General features: G+C 34.5%; 1 protein-coding gene across 5 annotated transcripts in view; it reads left to right on the plus strand.

Annotated features, from left to right (window-relative positions):
* The window catches only part of DCAF6 (DDB1 and CUL4 associated factor 6), a 172,731-nt gene that overhangs the window by 62,271 nt on the left and 92,486 nt on the right, over positions 1-17,974 (plus strand). For all 5 annotated transcript variants that reach the window (XM_060033562.1, XM_060033538.1, XM_060033525.1 and 2 more), the window contains 2 exons: positions 14,849-14,962; positions 16,897-17,032. In XM_060033562.1, the coding sequence (XP_059889545.1) occupies positions 14,849-14,962; positions 16,897-17,032 (250 nt within the window). The remainder of the gene's footprint in view (positions 1-14,848; positions 14,963-16,896; positions 17,033-17,974) is intronic.

The following is a 17,974-nucleotide window of genomic DNA, read 5'->3' on the forward strand; positions in this document are numbered from 1 at the left end:
CGAATCTGAATGAGATCCTTGCTGGGTAGAGTAATCTTGGTTGTAGGTTTTTCCCTTTCATCACTTTAAGTATGTCATGCCACTCCCTTCTGTCTTGTGGCATTTCTACTGAGAAATCAGCTATTAACCTTACGGGAGTTCCCTTGTATATTATTTGTTGTTTTTCCCTTGCTGATTTCAGTAATTTATCTTTAATTTTTGCCAATTTTATTACTATGTGTCTCGATGTGTTCCTCCTTGGGTTTACTCTGTTTGGGACTTGCTGTGCTTCCTGGACTTAGGTGGCTATTTCCTTTCCCATGTTAGGGAAGTTTTCGACTATAATCTCTTCAAATATTTTCTCGGGTCCTTTCTTTGTCTCTTTTCCTTCTGGGACCCATATAATGCGAATGTTGTTGCATTTAATGTTGTCCCAGAGGTCTCTTAGGCTGCCTTCATTTCTTTTCATTCTTTTTTCTTTATTCTGTTCCACAGCAGTGTATTCCACCTTTCTGTCTTCCAGGTCACTCATCCATTCTTCTGCCTCAGTTATTCTGCTATTGATTCCTTCTAGTGTAGTTTTCATTTCAGTTATTGTAGTGTTTATCTGTTTGTTCTTTAATTCTTCTAGGTCTTTGTTAAACATTTCTTGCATATTCCAGATCTTTGCCTCCATTCTTTTTGCGAGGTCCTGGATCATCTTCACTGTCATTATTCTGAATCGTTTTTCTGGAAGGTTGCCTATCTCCACTTCATTTAGTTGTTTTTCTGGGATTTTATCTTGTTCTTTCATCTGGTACATAGCCCTCTGCCTTTTCATCTTGTCTATCTTTCTGTGAATGTGGTTTTTGTTCCACAGGCTGCAGTGTTGTAGTTCTTCTTGCTTCTGCTGTCTGCCCTCTGGTGGATGAGGCTATCTAAGAGCCTTGTGTAAGTTTCCTGATGGGAGGGACTGGTGGTGGGTAGAGCTGACTGTTGCTCTGGTGGGCAGAGCTCAGTAAATCTTTAATCCACTTGACTGCTGATGGGTGGGGCTGGGTTCCCTCCCTGTTGGTTGTTTGGCCTGAGGCAACCCAACACTGGAGCCTACCCTGGCTCCTTGGTGGGGCTAATGACAGACTCTGGGAAGGCTCACGCCAAGAAGTACTTCCCAGAACTCCTGCTGCTAGACAAGTGTCCTTGTCCCCATGGTAGCCACAGCCACCCGCTGCCTCTGCAGGAGACCCTCCAACACTAGCAGGTAGGTCTGGTTCAGTCTCCCCTGGGGTCACTGCTCCTTCCCCTGGGTCCCGATATGCACACTACTTTGTGTGTGCCCTCCAAGTTTGGGGTCTCTGTTTCCCCCAGTCCTGTTGAAGTCCTGCAGTCAATTCCCACTAGGCTTCAAAGGCTGATTCTCTAGGAATTCCTCCTCCCGTTGCCAGACCCCCAGGTTGGGAAGTCTGACGTGGGGCTCAGAACCTTCACTCCAGTGGGTGTACTTCTGTGGTATAAGTGTTCTCCAGTGTATGAATCACCCACCCACCAGTTATGGGATTTGATTTTACTCTGATTGCACCCCTCCTACTGTCTCATTGTGCCTTCTTTTTTGGTGTATTGGTGGGTATCTTCTTTGGTGTGTTCCAGTGTCTTCCTGTCGATGATTTGATTTTACTCTGATTGCACCCCTCCTACTGTCTCATTGTGCCTTCTTCTTCTTTGGTGTGTTGGTGGGTATCTTTTTTGGTGTGTTCCAGTGTCTTCCTGTTGATGATTGTCCAGCAGCTAGTTGTGATTCTGGTGTTCTTGCCAGAGGGAGTGAGAGCATGTCCTTCTACTCCACCATCTTGGTTCCTCCACCTGAAGTTGTATTTTCTTTACCTTTTAATTCAGCTAGATTGAGGTTCTTTCCCTTGCCTTAGTGTTGTCTGAGGAACTGTATCTGAAAGCCCGTTTCTTAGGAAGCAAATATTTTAATATTTGTTTTGTGTCAGGTATCTGAGGCAGATCTCCTAGCCTCCTCTCTGTATTCCTTTATTCTGGAATTCTGATGAGATACATGTTAAGACCTTCTTATTCTATCTACCATTAAAATTGTTTTTTTCCATTGATGTATAAAACATGTAGGTAAAGTACATAAACACTAAGCATATAGCTCAGTAAAATATCACAAAGTGAATCTGTACATGTAACAACCACAAAGATCAAGAAATATAAGGCATTGGGACTTCCCTGGTGGCGTAGTGGATAACTCCGTGCTCCCAATGCAGGGGGCCTGGGTTCAGTCCCTGGTCAGGGTACTAGATCTCACATGCATGCTGCAACTAAGCGTTCACATGCCACAACTAAGGAGCCCACATGCCACAACTAAAGAGGTTACCTGCTGCAACTAAGGAGCCCTGGAACCGCAACCAGGGAGCCTGCCTACTGCAACTAAGATCCTGTGCAACCAATAAATAAATAAATAAATATTTTAAAAAAGAAAAAGAAATATAAGGCATGAAGTTTCCCAGAAGCCCCTTTATCCTGACTTCCAACACCTCATTTTTCTAACCACCTTAGTTTTTCTGTTTTTGAACATTATATAAATGAAGTCATATTAAATGGTCTTCTGTTTCTTTTCGTTTTTGAATTTGATGTCTTTTGCTGAACAAAATCTTATCTTACATTTGTGAAATTCATCCATGTTGGGTACAAGTATAATATGTTCATTTTCATTGCTTTTTAGTATTCCATCGTGTGAATAAACCACAGCTGATTGATCTGTTCTGCTGTTGATGAAAATTTTAAATTTGATTTCCAGTTTGGAGAACATTCCTTTACATGACTTTCAGTATATTTATGTTTAGAGGTAAACTTGTTCGGTCACAGGGTACGTATTTGTTTATTTTAGAGATAATGCCAAATAGTTTTCCAAAGTGTAACAGCTTTCATTCCCACCAATGGCATATAAGAATTCCTATTGCTCCTCATCTTTACCAACAATTGGTATTGTTGATTTCTAATTTTGACAGGTTCTTGTGGTTTAAAATGCCTTTTTCTGTTGATACTTCTGAGGTTGAGCATCTCTTCATATGTTTATTGGTTATTTGGATGTACTGTCTTGTCAAGTGCCTATTCAGATTTCTTTCCTAATCTTTCTATTGGGTTGTCCATTTTATTTCATTATTATTGTTGATTTATAGAAATTTCTTATATCTTCTGCATATGAAGCTATCTCTTCCACTCTGTGGTTGTATTTTCACCCTCCTGATGGTGTCTTGTGATGAGTAGAAGTTCTCAGTGTTGTCTAATGCATTGGTCTTTTCCTTTATTGTTAGCGCTTTCTGCATCCTGCTGAAAAAAACTTTTCTTCAGCCGCATAGCACAGGGAGATCAGCTCGGTGCTTTGTGACCACCTAGAGGAGTGGGATAGGGAGGGTGGGAGGGAGGGAGATGCAAGAGGGAAGAGATATGGGGACATATGTATATGTATAACTGATTCACTTTGTTTTAAAGCAGAAACTAACACACCATTGTAAAGCAATTATACTCTATTAAATAAAGATGTCAAAAAAATCTTATATGAAGGTTATGGAGGCATTCTTCTGTTTTCTCTTTTAGAAAGTTTATTGTTTTGTCTTTTCCATTTAAATCTTTTTTTTTTTTTTTGCGGTACTTGGCCTCTCACTGCCGTGGCCTCTCCCGTTGCGGAGCACAGGCTCCGGACGCGCAGGCTCAGCGGCCATGGCTCACGGGCCCAGCCACTCCGCGGTATGTGGGACCTTCCCAGACCGGGGCACGAACCCGTGTCCCCTGCATCGGCAGGCGGACTCTCAACCACTGTGCCACCAGGGAAGCCCTCCATTTAAATCTTATAATTCACCTGGATTTGATTTTTCTGCTAATATGAAGTAGGAGTTTATTTTTTTCTCCCCTATGGATCTTTTTTGTATAAACATAATTTACTTCTTAGAAAATTAAATCAGAATTGCAAACAGCACATAAACAAAAGAGGCAGCCTATATAAGGACGTTTTAACAGTATATAACCTTTTGCCAAAGGTTTTTTTTTGCTGAATATCTATACACTGTGATTGGAATATAGTTTTTTGTTCAAAACTAAAACTTTGCGTCCATTGAACAGTTCTCCTCTTCCCCCTTATCCCAGCATCTGACAACTACCGTTCTACTTTCTGTTTCTAAGAGTTTGATAAGTTTAAATACCTCACAGAAGTAGAATCATGCAGAAATTGTCATTTTGTGACTGGCTTATTTTAGTTAGCACAGTGTCCTCAAGTTTCATCTGTATTGTAGCATATGACAGGATTTCCTTCTTTGTTAAGGCTTAATAGTATTCCATTGTATATATATACCATATTTTTTTTACCTGTTTACCCATCAATGATCATTTGGGATGCTTCCACCTCTTAGCTGTAATGTAATGTGAATAATGCTGTAATGAACACAGGAGTGTACAAATATCTCTTCAAGGTTCTGTTTTCAATTCTTTTAGATATATATACACAGAAGTGGGATTGCTGGATCATATGATTATTCTATTTTTAGTTTTCTGAGGAATTTCCATACTTTTCTCCATAGCAGCTGTACCATTTTCCATTCTCAATAAAAGTGCACAGAGGTTGCAATTTCTCCACATCCTTGTCAACACTTGTTATTTTCTTTTTTTTAAAAAATAGTGGCCATTCTAACGTGTGAGGAGATAGCTAAATGAGGTTTTTATTTGCTTCCTTAATTAGTGATGTTGAGTTAGCTCTTTTTGTGTATGTTGGTCATTTGTATATCTTTGGAAAAATGTCTATTCAAGTACTTTGCCCATTTTTTAATTGGATTGCTTTATTGTTGAATTGAAGAGGTTCTATATATATGTATATACACACACATATATATATACACACACATATATATACACACACATATATATATGTTATTTATGTACCTGCGTCTGGGTCTGATCTTAGTTGCAGCATGCGGGATCTTTTGTTGGGCATGAAGGTTCCTCATTGTGGTGCACGGGCTTTTCTCTGATTGTGGTGTGTGGGCTCCAGAGAGCACAGGTTCATTAGTTGCAGCACACGGGCTCTCTAGTTGTGGCGTGCGGGCTCCAGAGTGCATGGGGTCTGTAGTTGTGGCATGTGGGCTGTGTAGTTGCAGTGCGTGGGCTCTTTAGCTGTGGCACGCGGGCTCCAGAGTGTGTGGGCTTAGTAGTTTCGATGTGTGGGCTTTGTTGCCCCATGGCAGGTGGGACCTTAGTTCCCTGACCAGAGATTGAACCTGCGTCCCCTGCATTGCAAGACAGATTCTTAACCACTGGACCACCAGGGAAGTCCCTCTTTATATATTTTGGCTATTAATCCCTTATAAGATGCAGTGTGCACTTTCTCCCATTCTGTTGATTCTCTTTTCACTCTGATGATTGTTTCCTTTGCTGTGTAGAAGTTTTTAAGTTTGATATTGTCTATTTTCACTTTTGTTGCCTGAGCTTTTGGTGTCATATCCAAGAAATCATTGCCAAATCTAAAGTCATGAAGTGTTTCCCCAGGGTTTTTTTCTAGGAGTTTTATAGTTTTAAGTATTACATTAAAATGTCTTTAATACATGTAAATTTTTGTATGTGGTGTAAATAAGGGTCCAACTTCCTTCTTCCTTCCTTACTTCCTTCAAAACTGGACATGTGAATATCCAGTTTTCTCAATACCATTTGTTGAAGGGACTATTCTTTCCCTATTGTGTAGCCTTGGCACCTTTCTCAAAGATCATGTGACCACATATGTGAGGGTTTATTTATTCCTGGGTTCTCTACTCTGTTCCATTGGTCTGTAGGTCTGTCATAATGTTTTAAATGTAGTAACTTTGTAATACGCTTTGAAATCAGCAAGTGTGAGGCCTCCAGCTTTGTTTTGCTTTCTGAAGATTGTTGTGGCTGTTTTGTGTCCTTTGAGATTCCATATGAATTTTAGGGTTTTTTTTTTTTGATTCTGTAAAAATGTCCTTGGAATTTTGATAGAAATTGCATTAAATATAGGTCACATTGTGTAATATGGACATTTTAACAATATTTAGTCTTCCAGTCCATGAACACAGAACATCTTTCCATTTATTTGTGTCTTCTATAATTTCTTTCAGCATTGTTTTGTAGTTTTCAGTGTACAGATCTTTCACCTCCTTGAATAAGTTTATTCCCAAGTATTTTATTTTTTTGATACTGTTGTAAATGGGTTGTTTTCTTAATTTCATTTTCAGGTTGTTCATTGTTACTGTATGTAAATACAGCTGATTTTTAAGTGTTGATTTTATAACTGCAACTTTGCTGTATTCATTTATTCTAATAGTTTTGTTGCAGAAACTTTAGAGTTTTCTATGTATAAGATCAGGTTATCTGCAAATAGAGATAATTTTACTTCTTCCTTTCCAATTTTGATGTCTTTTATTTCTTTTTACTTGCCTTAATGCTGTAGCTTGAACTTCTAATACTATATTGAATAGAAGTGACGAGAGTGGGTATCTTTGCCTTGTTCTTGATCTTAGAGGGAAAGCTTTTGGTTTTTCACCATTGAATATATTAGCTATGAGGTTCTCATATATGGTCTTTATTATGTTGAGGTAATTTCCTTCCATTCCTAGTTTGTTGAGTGTTTTTTATCATGAAAGTGTGTTGTATTTTGTCAAATGCTTTCTCTATATTAGTTGAGATGATCATATGGTTTTTGTCCTTCATTTTGATAATGAGATGAATTACTTTGATTGATTTGTGTATGTTGAACCATCCTTGCATTTCAGAAGTAAATCTGACTTAGACTATTAGTGTGTTATTGTTTTGGGTTTTTTTTTCTTTTTAGCATTTTGCTGAGGATTTTTATATCAGTATTCATCAGGAATACAGGTTTGTAGTCTTACTTTCTTTTGTTTATTTATTTTTTTATTATTTTTTTGCGGTATGCGGGCCTCTCACTGCCGGCCTCTTCCGTTGCGGAGCACAGGCTCCGGACGCGCAGGCTCAGCGGCCATGGCTCACGGGCCCAGCCGCTCCGCGGCATGTGGGATCTTCCCGGACTGGGGCACGAACCCGTGTCCCCTGCATCAGCAGGCGGACTCTTAACCACTGCGCCACCAGGGAAGCCCTTGATGTAAATTTTTTAATGTAAGTGGTGTTGTCAAGCCATCTGGTTCTGGGCTTTCCTTTCTTTGGATGTTTTTGGTTACTGATTCAGTCTCCTTACTGTAGTGTAGCTTTGTTCAGTTTATCTGTATCTATCTATCTGTCTAATCTATTATTTAGTCTTGGTAAGTTGTATATTTCTAAAAATTTATTCATTTCTTCTAGGTCATTCCATTTGTTGTTGTATTCATAGTAGTCTCTTAGAATCCTTTTTATTTCTGTGGTATAAGTTGTAATGTCTCCTCTTTCATTTCTGATTTTTGCTGAGTCATTTTGTTTTTTTTTCTTGTTAGTCTAGGTGAGGATTTGTTGATTTTGATACTCTTTTGAGAAGAACTTAATTTCATTTATACTTTTTTCTATTCTTCATATCCTTTATATCTGCTTAATCTTTATTATTTCCTTCATCTATTAACTTTAGCTTTAGTTTGTTGTTCTTTTTTTAGTTCTTTGAGGTGTAAAGTTAGGTTGTTGATTTGAGATCTTTCTTCTTTTTTAATGTAGATATTTATTACTATAAACTTCCCACTTAGTACTGTACCATTTACATTTAAAGTAGTTACTTATAGGGAACTACTGACTATTGCCATTAAAAATTTTTTTCTGTGTGTCCTGCAAATATTTGGTCACTCTTTTCCTCTCTTTCTGCTTTCCACTGTGTTTTATTGATTTTCTTTTTTCTTTAGTAATGACATGCTTTAATTCCTTTCTTGTTTTCTTTTGGCATCTTTTATAGGTTTTTTTCATTGTGTTTACCATGAGGATTACATAAAACATAGTTATAACAATCTATCTTGAACTGATAACAACTTAAATTACATACAAAAATACTATTCCTTTACATCCTTGCCCCACTTTGTTCAGTGTCATAAACTATGTCTTTTTATATTTTATATTCACTAACATAGTGTTATAATAATTTTTAATGCTTTTATTTCTTAAATTCTGTACTCAAAAGTGATTTATGTACCACCATTACAGTATTACAGATTTCTGTATTTGTATATTTACCTTTACCACAAAATCTTTATATTTTTATATGCTGTGTGTTGCTGTCTAGCTTCTTTGATTTCAACTTGAAGGACTTCCTTTAGCAGTTCTTGTAATGCAGGTCTTTGTGGTGATAACCTTTCTTAGTTTTTCTTTATCTGGGAACGTCTTTATTTCTCCTTCAGTTTTAAAGGACAGTTCTGGTGGATATATAGTATTCTTGGTTTGCAGGTTTTTTCTTTCAGTACTTTGAATGTATTATCCCACTTCCCTCTGGCTGGTAATGTTTCTGCTGAGAAATCCACTGATCTAATGGGAGCTTCTTTGTATGTAATGATTCACATTTCTCTTGCTGCTTTCAAGATTAAGTCACTTTTGACTAGCTGTTTATAGTATGTCTTGATTTGAGCCTCTTTGGGCCCATCCTAGTTGGAGTCCTCTGAGTCTCTTGAATCTGGATGTTCATTTTCTTTCTCAGATTTGGGAAGTTTTCGGCCATTATTTTTTTCAGATAAGCTCTCTATCCACTCCCCTTTCTCCATCTGGAACTCCTATAACGGGAATATTGGTCATCTTGGTGATATCCTATAAGTCCCTTAGGCTTTTTCACTTCATTCCTTTTCTTTGTTCCTCTGACTAGATAATTTCAAATGGCTTATCTTTGACTTTGCTGATTCTTTTTTCTGCTTGATTCAGCCTGCTGTTGATCGTCCTCTAGTGAATTTTTAAATTTAGTTACTATATTTTTCAGCTCGATAATTTTTGTTTTGCTATTTTTCTGGTTTCTTTCTCATTGGTAATATTCTCGTTTTGTTTATGCATTGTTTTCCTGATTTTGTTTAGCTGTCTATTTGTATTCTCTTGTAGCGCACTGAATTTCTTTATGACCATTACTTTCAATTCTTTTTTAGGTAATTCATATGTCTCCCTTTTATTAGGGTCAGTTTCTGGAGATTTACTTTGTTCGTTTGTTTGAGCCATGTTTTCCTGTTTCTTCATGTGCCTTCTTCGGTGAATTGTCTGTTTAATCTTTTGCCCATTGTTTCATTTTTTATTGTTGAGTTTTGAGGGTTTTTAAAAGTATGTTCTGTGTATTTTTCAGGTATGTGACTCAATTTTTTTCTCTGAGTTGATGGCTAGTCTTTTCATTTTCCTTACAGTATCTTTCAAAAAGAAGTTCTTTAATTTTAAAGAAACCCATTTTATCAAATTTATTATTTTGGGAGGGGAACCAATGTTGTGTCTAAAAATCTTTGTTTAACCAAATGTCACAACGATTTTCTCCTAAAAGTTTTATTTTATTTATTTATTTTTTTTGTGGTACGCAGGCTTTGCACTATTGTGGCCTCTCCTGTTGCGGAGCACAGGCTCCGGACACGCAGGCCCAGTGGCCATGGCTCACGGGCCCAGCCGCTCTGCGGCATGTGGGATCCTCCCGGACCGGGGCACGAACCTGTGTCCCCTGCATCGGCAGGTGGACTCTCAACCACTGCGCCACCAGGGAAGCCCACTCCTAAAAGTTTTATACTTTTATGTTTTGCATTTGGATCGATGATCCATTTTGTGTTAATTTTTTCATAAAGTATGAGATACTGCTTTAAGTTCATTATTTTACATATGGATATCTGGTTTTCCAACATTGTTTTTCTCCACTGAACTTTTTTTGCATCATGATCATAAGTCATTTGACCACATCTATTTTCACCTATTTCTGGTCAGTACCTTTTCTCTTCCAGTGATTTATGATTATGCTTGTACCACACTGTCTTTATTACTATAGCTTAATATTAACTCTTAAAACCGGGTAGTATAAGTCCTTTCTTCTTCTTTTTCAAAATTGTTTAAGGTATTTTAGGTCTTTTGTATTTCCACATGGATTTGATAATTAAATTGTCAGTTTTTACCAAAATTTCTCCTGGGATTTATTTGAATCTATATATCAATTTAGGGAGAATTGACAACAATTATTAAATCTTCCAATCCATGATGGCAGTATATCTCCCTTATCTAGGACTTTAATTTTACTTGGCAATGTTTTATAATTTTCAGTTTGTGTGTCTTAAGACTTACCCTTAAATATTTCATATTTTTTAATATTATTGTAAATGGTATTATCTTTAAAATTTCAATTTCTGATGGTTTTGTTGCTAGTATTTTCACATGCAGTTCATTTTTATATATTGATCTTGTATTCTGCAGTTTTGCTACACTCACTTATTAGCTCTAGTAACTTTTTACAAAAAGATTACATAGAATTTTCTCCTTAGATGATTATGTCATCTGTGAATATAGAGACAATTTTTCTTCTTTTCCCATCTGGACTCCTTTTATTTCTTTTTCTTATCTTATCACACTTACTAGAACTTTCAGTCCAATACTGAATAAAAGTGGTAAGACTAAACATCCTTCCCTTGTTTTGATCTTTGATCTTTCACTATTAACTATGGCAGAAGGTATATTTCAATAATGCTTTTTAGCAGGTTCAGTTAATTCTGTTCATATTCTTACACTTATCAGGAATGGATATTGGATTTTGTCACGTGTTTTCTCTGTATTTTTTCATTTTTTGAAAGGATTGTATTGCTTTTCTTTTAGTTTCTTTTTTTATAGTAGAAAAGATATTTTTACGATTTTAAACATTTAATATTTATTGAGAGTTGTTTTGCTCTGTGTAGCTACAGTCCATCTTGAAAAACATTTCACATGGACTTGAGATCAATGTGCATTCCATTCTTTTTTTTTCTTAAACATCTTTAATTGGATCTTTTAGTTTCTTAACAGGGTGAATTACATTTATTTTTCAAACATTAAGACCAACTTAACATTCCAGAGATAAACCTCACCTGGTCATATATTGATATATTATCCTCTTTCTGTGTTGTTGTATTCATTTTGTTAAGGACTTTTTTTTTTGCAGACGTGTTCATGAGAGATGATCTTTAGCTTTGTTTTCTTGCACTGTCTTTGGGTTTGTTGTTAGCATAATGCTGCCTTATTGCAATAACTTGGAAAGTTTGTCCTCTTCAATTTTCTGAAAGAGTTTGTGTAGAAATGGTAATATTTGTTTCTTATATGTTTGGGAGCATTCACCAATAAAGCCATCTGGTCCTAGAGTTTTCTTTGTAGGATGTTTATAACTGCATATTTATTTCTTAAAATGAATATTTGGTGATTCAGGTTATATCTTTCTGCTTTAATGAGCTTTGGTATTTTATCCTTTTCAAGGAACCTGTTTCATGTATATTGCTGAATTTGTTGGTGTAAGTTGTTCACAGTACTTCCTTACTATCCTTTTAATATCTGTAGAATCTATAGTGATGTCACTTCTGTCACTCTTGATATTGGTCGTTTGTATTCTCTCTCTTTCTCTCTCTATTATTCTTAGCAGTCTGAGTAGAGATTTCATCAATTTTAATGATCATCTCTAAGAACAAACTTTGGTTTCCATGGTTTTCTCTATTTTCTTGTTTTCTTTTTCTATTTTTGATCTCCATTTTTTCCTTTCTTCTGTTTACTATGGTGAGTTTCATTGTTCTCTTTCTTCTAGTTTCTTAAAGTAGAGGCTGAAGTTACTGATTTGAGACCTTTATCCTTTCTAATACAGGCAGTTAGTAAAATAAAATTTCCACTGAGTATTCCTTTAGGTAAATTTCACTAATTTTGATATGCTGAACTTCCATTTCTCTTCTATTAGTAAATTAGTAAATATATTTTCTAGTTTCCATTGTGATTTCTTCTTTGATTCATCATTTATTGAGAAACATGTCATTTAGTTTCCAAATATTTGGAAATATTAGAATATTTGAGTTGTTTTCCAGCTTGGGCTTAATTGCAATTGAAGCTATTTTAATCACTTGTGTAACTGTCTTTGTATGGATTGATTTACAATGATTATTTTCTAGTTAAATCCATCTCAGTCAGAATATGTACTTTGTATGACTTAAATCCTTTTAATTTTAATGAGACTGGTTTTGTGTTCCAGAATATAGTCTATTGGTAAATTTATCTTATGCACTTTAAAAACTGCTTATTCTTTTGTTTGTGGAGTGTTCCATAAATATCAGTTATGTCAAGATGGCTGATAACCATGTTCAATTCTTCTATATTCTTACTGATTTTCTGATTGTTCTATCAATTATTGAAACAGGTGTGTTGAAATCTAATATTTTTGGACTGTCTGTTTCTCCACTCAGTTCTGTCAATTACTGCTTCATATATTTCAAAAATCTGTTTTTAGCTACATAAACATTCAGGATTTTGATGTTTCTGTTCTTGGATTGACCCATTTATCATTGTAAAATGACTCTCTTTATCCCCATTAATACTCTTTGCTTTGAAATTTGCTATTTATATAGCAAATCTAGCTTTCTCATTATTAGAGTTATTGTGGTATCTCTTTCTTCTGTCCTTTTATTTTTAGTCTAGGTATCTGTGTCTTTATATTTAAAGTTAGATTCTTACAGGCAATTTATAGTTGGGTTTTGCTTTTTTATCCAATCTAGCAACATCTGCCTTTTATTTAATTGGGTTGTTTATATCATTTACAAGTAATGTGATTATTGATATGTAGGTATCTGAATTTAAATTTTGTGTCTTGCTCTTTGTTTTCCCTCTGTTCCATTAATTTTTTCCCCTTCTGTTTTTTGGAAGAACTGAGTATTTTTGTGATTCCACTTTACCTCCTTTGTTGATTTATTAACTATAACTTTTTTTTGTTGATGTTTTAGTGTATGCTTTAGGGTTTATAGTATACATCATGAACTTTATCACAGTGTACCATCAAGTAATATGGTACCACTTCAAATATAGTATAAGAATCTTATAATATTGTGCTTTCAGTTTTCTTCTCCTGGAATTTTGGGTATTTTTTTCTTACATTTTATTCTTATATGTTTCATAATTTCCTTAATACATTGTTAATATTCTTCCTTTAATAGTCAATTATCTTTAAAAAGATTTTAAAACAAAGTAAAAATTATATGATGTTTACTTACATATTTATTATTTCTAATCTTAAATTCCTTTGCATAGATCCAGATTATGACAGGTATTATTTTCCTTTTACAAGAAGGATTTTAGAAGATGTATTTATATTGTGCTTGTCTGTTATTGTAGAGGTTTGGAAAATTATCCTGTAAAATACCAAATAGTAAATATTTTAGGCTTTGTGTGCCATATAATCTTTGTCACAACTACTCAAATATGCCATTGTGTCAGGAAAGCAGACTTGGATAATATGTAAATGATTGGATGTGGTGAGTTTCATTCAAACTCTTATTTACAAAAATAATGGGTCATAGTTAGGTAAGAGGCATCCTTTGCTGACTTCTATGCTACTGAATAATCTTTCAGCTTTCTTATTTCTGAAAAAGTCTAGTTTATTTTTGTTTTAGAAAGATATTTCTGCAGGTATAGAATTCTAGTTTGCCAGGTTTTTTTTTTTTCTTTTACTACTTTAAAGATGTTACTCCACTGATTTCTGGCAAGAAATCTTATTTTTAATCACTGGTTTTACATAATTTGAGAGCAATGTATTTCTTTATTTTTATTGCTTTAGTATTTTAAGAGTAAATCACAATTTATGTTCTTATTCTCTTACTGGCCATTTGGGTTGTTTCAAGTATTTAGCTAATATGAATCATGCTGCTATGAACTTTCTGGTACACACCTTTAGGTGCCTTTATGCATACATTTATTTGTAGTGGAATTGCTGGGTCATGCAAGAGGCATATGACCAGCTTTAGTAGATACTGACACATGGTTTTTCAAAGTGATGGTACTGTTTTACAGCCCCATCAATGACGTGTGAAAGCCCTAGTTGCTCCATGTCCTCATTGACATTTGATATTAATCTAGTCCCTTTCATTTTGGTCATTCTGGTGATGTGTAGTGATATTTACTTAGGATTATAATTTGTGTTTAGTTGATCACTAATGAATCTGAGCACCTTTTCATGTATACATAGGAATATACCTTCCATTGTTTATGGGTACATAAAAACCTTTGTGAGAATGCTAAATACCCAATTTTGGCAGTTTCTACTTCTAAGGACAGAGAAGGGGAGGAATTTGTTGGACAGGAGGGTTCACAGAGGGCCTCAACTTACAGTATTATTGCTAAACCAGAAGTGGATACAGGAATATCTAAAATGTTTCATTTCTTTACAAAATTTAATTTTTGTAAAATATGCATAATATAACATTTGCCATTCAAACCATTTTTAACTGTACTGTTCGTGACATTTAGTACTTTCACATTGTTATAGAACCATTACCATCACTCAAAAAATTTTTGAGAGGTCAGTTTAAATGCTTAATTCAGCATCACATAGTTTTTATAAACATTATCAGAGAGTAAAATTTTACAGTGTATTTCTAATACAAGTGTAAATTCACATCCAGAAAACAAAAATTTGGCTATTCGAAGTTTGAACAAGCTTCCAAGGGTAGGATTTTTCTTGTCAAGTTGTTAGGAGTTTATAATGTAAAGAGCTTTCTGTCTGAAGGTACATTAATGTCAAACTTCAAAGTAATGAGTCACATTAATTCAACAGTTACCTCTTGCATATTTCTATATGTATAGCACTATTTTGCATTATGATACGGGTACGTCATAAATAATTAAAATAAATGGTTCTTAGTTGCTTTTGCCATAATCATTTTATGATATAGCAATAATGTTTTTCAAAGTCATCTGTTTAAATGTTCACAAACATTACCTGTACTTTTGTTTTCATCTTCAGATTATGACTGTACCTAATGACCCGTATACTTTTCTCTCTTGTGGTGAAGATGGAACTGTTAGGTGGTTTGATACACGCATCAAAACTAGCTGCACAAAAGAAGATTGCAAAGATGTAAGAATCAAGTTTTTGTACAAATGATGAAAAAAATTAAGATTATCCTTAAAATTGGGTAGTAAGTTAACTCTGTTATGAGCTTATGGATAAATTAAGAATTTTTTATTTTATAAAATTTTCAATAAGTATATTTTTATAATCAAAAAAAATCTTAATTAAAATGTTAATAGTAAAGTTAAGGAACTTATACTTAAATTGTACAGTTCAAATATATTTATAAAAATTTATATAATTTTTCAGTATATACCATAGCATTATAAAAACTTGAAGTATTTATCAGTATATTCCATTTATTTATGGAGGCAATTTTGGCTTACCAATAGCAGTGATAAAAGCATGTAGAAGTTTAGTGTCTCTTTTTATTTTTACCCTGTCCTTTAAACCAAGATTTATTTATATGCTATCTTTTGTTTTAGACAGTTAGATACCATTTTATCAACATGTTCATTCAGATTTAGCTCACTTCTCTAAAGACAGAGCTTCACTATCAATTTTGTATTTTTTAAAATAGTATTTTAAACTTGAAAAAGACCTGAGAAATCAGTCAGTGTAAGGCCCCAGACAACTAACCCTAAATGTTATTTAGAGACAGTAGCTTTTGTCTCAGATCATTTTAGAGTAGTAAATGAAGTAAGCAAGTATTGCTAAATACATTTTTACTGATAGTTACAAAAAAAAAAGTTACTAGTAATCAGGTTGAGTGTTTGCTAATTAAACCAGTTACTATTGTTAACATACTTTAGGTGGAGAAAAGATTATTTTATACATTGAAACAGAGAAGAAAAAAAATAGAAATAAAAAAACTTTGTCAGTTTTTATATTGTATACATGTATACACATACACAATTAGGAACGTTGAACTGAAGGCAGAAATAAGTTTAAAATAGCAGGTTGTTTATTAGGGGCATTTGGTTTACCTGTTTCTTAGTAAATAATAGGTCCTAAAATTTGTTATGTCAAAATCTTTTAAGCAGTAGTTTCATATACAATGTAGTTGGATTTAATTTTGTTTTTATAATCAAAAACTCTGTAAAACCAAAGAATAAAGCAAAGCTAATAAGTGAAATATTGTTAAATTTTTTCTCAATAAAACTTTTGATTTCTTTATATGTAAAAAGGAATAGAGAGAGTATAAAGAAAATTGGTAACTAGGGTAATTCTTAAATCCTAAAAATTTAGAATTATGAGCAGTATTTGGTGAATAAATTCTATGTAATAGGAATAATGTTCTGAGGCCCATAATTAAATACATAAAACTTAGCATAAATGTAACTTACAAACTCAGCTATTCTGAGAAGAGTGAGGAGTTAGAGTTGTAGACAAAATAGTATAGAATTAACAGTACCTTAAAGCTATATCTTTGGGGTGATAACTCTTATATTTTCTAATGCTTGTATAGAGATAAGTAGTGACATTATAGTGAAGCCTGTCTTTGACATGGCTTCAATTTTATATGTATGTATGTACTTTGTTTTTGAACGGGTAAGGAGGCAGATTTTATAAGTTAAAAATACAAAATTTTAATATCAGGTTATGATATTTTTGTTATATTTTAATAGCAATAATTAAAATTAAAATATCATGAGTACCGTATAAAATGATTATACTTATGATAGACAAAGGTTGATTATACCTCCATGTTTACTGTCCAGTGGACCAATGATCGCAGGCATTTCTAATGACATTAATGACTTAATGACATATTACATAGGTAATGTATGAGTTTTTGAATATTTCTAAAGATGATCATTTTATTCCTGAGTATGAGAATATTTAGGAGGCATGTTGGTTTTTTTCCTCCCTCATTGTCATACTGACTGAATTAGGATTTCTGAAAAAGATTTTCTTGTTCTAATTGAAGGGAAAATGTTTTAAATAGACTATTATCTGTTGTAAAGCTTATGTAACTGGTATTTTTTAATCTTTTGTAGGATATTTTAATTAACTGCCGACGTGCTGCCACATCTGTAGCTATTTGTCCACCAATACCATATTATCTTGCTGTTGGTTGTTCTGATAGCTCAGTACGAATATATGATCGGCGAATGCTGGGTACAAGAGCTACAGGTAAAAAGACATATATTGGAGAAAATATGAGATCCTATCAGTTCAAAGGATAAATCTTTTTTTTTATATAAATTTGTTTAGTTTTGGCTGCATTGGGTCTTCATTGCTACATGCAGGCTTTCTCTAGTTGCGGTGAGCGGGGTCTACTCTTCATTGTGGTGCGTGGGCTTCTCATTGCGGTGGCTCCTCTTGTTGCAGAGCACAGGCTCTAGGTGTGCGGGCTTCCGTAGTTGTGGCTTTCGGGCTCTAGAGCGCAGGCTCAGTAGTTGTGGCACATGGGCTTAGTTACTCCGCGGCACGTGGGATCTTCCCAGACCAGGGCTCGAACCCATGTCCCCTGCATTGGCAGGCGGATTCTTAACCACTGCACTACCAGGGAAGTCCCCAAAGGATAAATCTTTATGATGTATTGCAATTTAAAAATTTCATTAGTTTCACGTAAAATTTAGTAAATAGAATGTATTTAAATACTATGGATTATTATAAAAAATAGCATATCACCAAGTTTTTATGACCCATCAGTGTGATACTTTTGCAGTTTATCACTTTAAAAAGTTGTAACACTTGATATATTAATTTCCTGGGTCTATCATAACAAATTACTCTAAACCGGGTGGCTTAAAATAACAGAAATGTATTCTCTCACATTTCTGGAGGCTAAATGTCTAAAATCAAGATGTTGCAGGGTGGTGTTCTGCTGGAGGCTCTCATGGAGAATCTATTGCCTGCTTCTCTCCTAGATTCTGGAGGTTGCTGACAATCCTTAGCATCCCTTGGCTTTTAAATGTATCAGTCCAGTCCCTGCTTCCATATTTACATGCTATTCTCTCCTGTGTATCTGTGCCTGCATTTCCCTCTTCTTATAAGAAAACTAGTTACATTGTATTTAAGGGTCACCATAATCCAGTATGACCTCATCTTGATAATTACATCTACAAAGAC

The sequence above is a fragment of the Delphinus delphis genome, chromosome 1 (assembly GCF_949987515.2).
Source record: "Delphinus delphis chromosome 1, mDelDel1.2, whole genome shotgun sequence".
NCBI classification, from domain to species: Eukaryota; Metazoa; Chordata; class Mammalia; order Artiodactyla; family Delphinidae; genus Delphinus; species Delphinus delphis.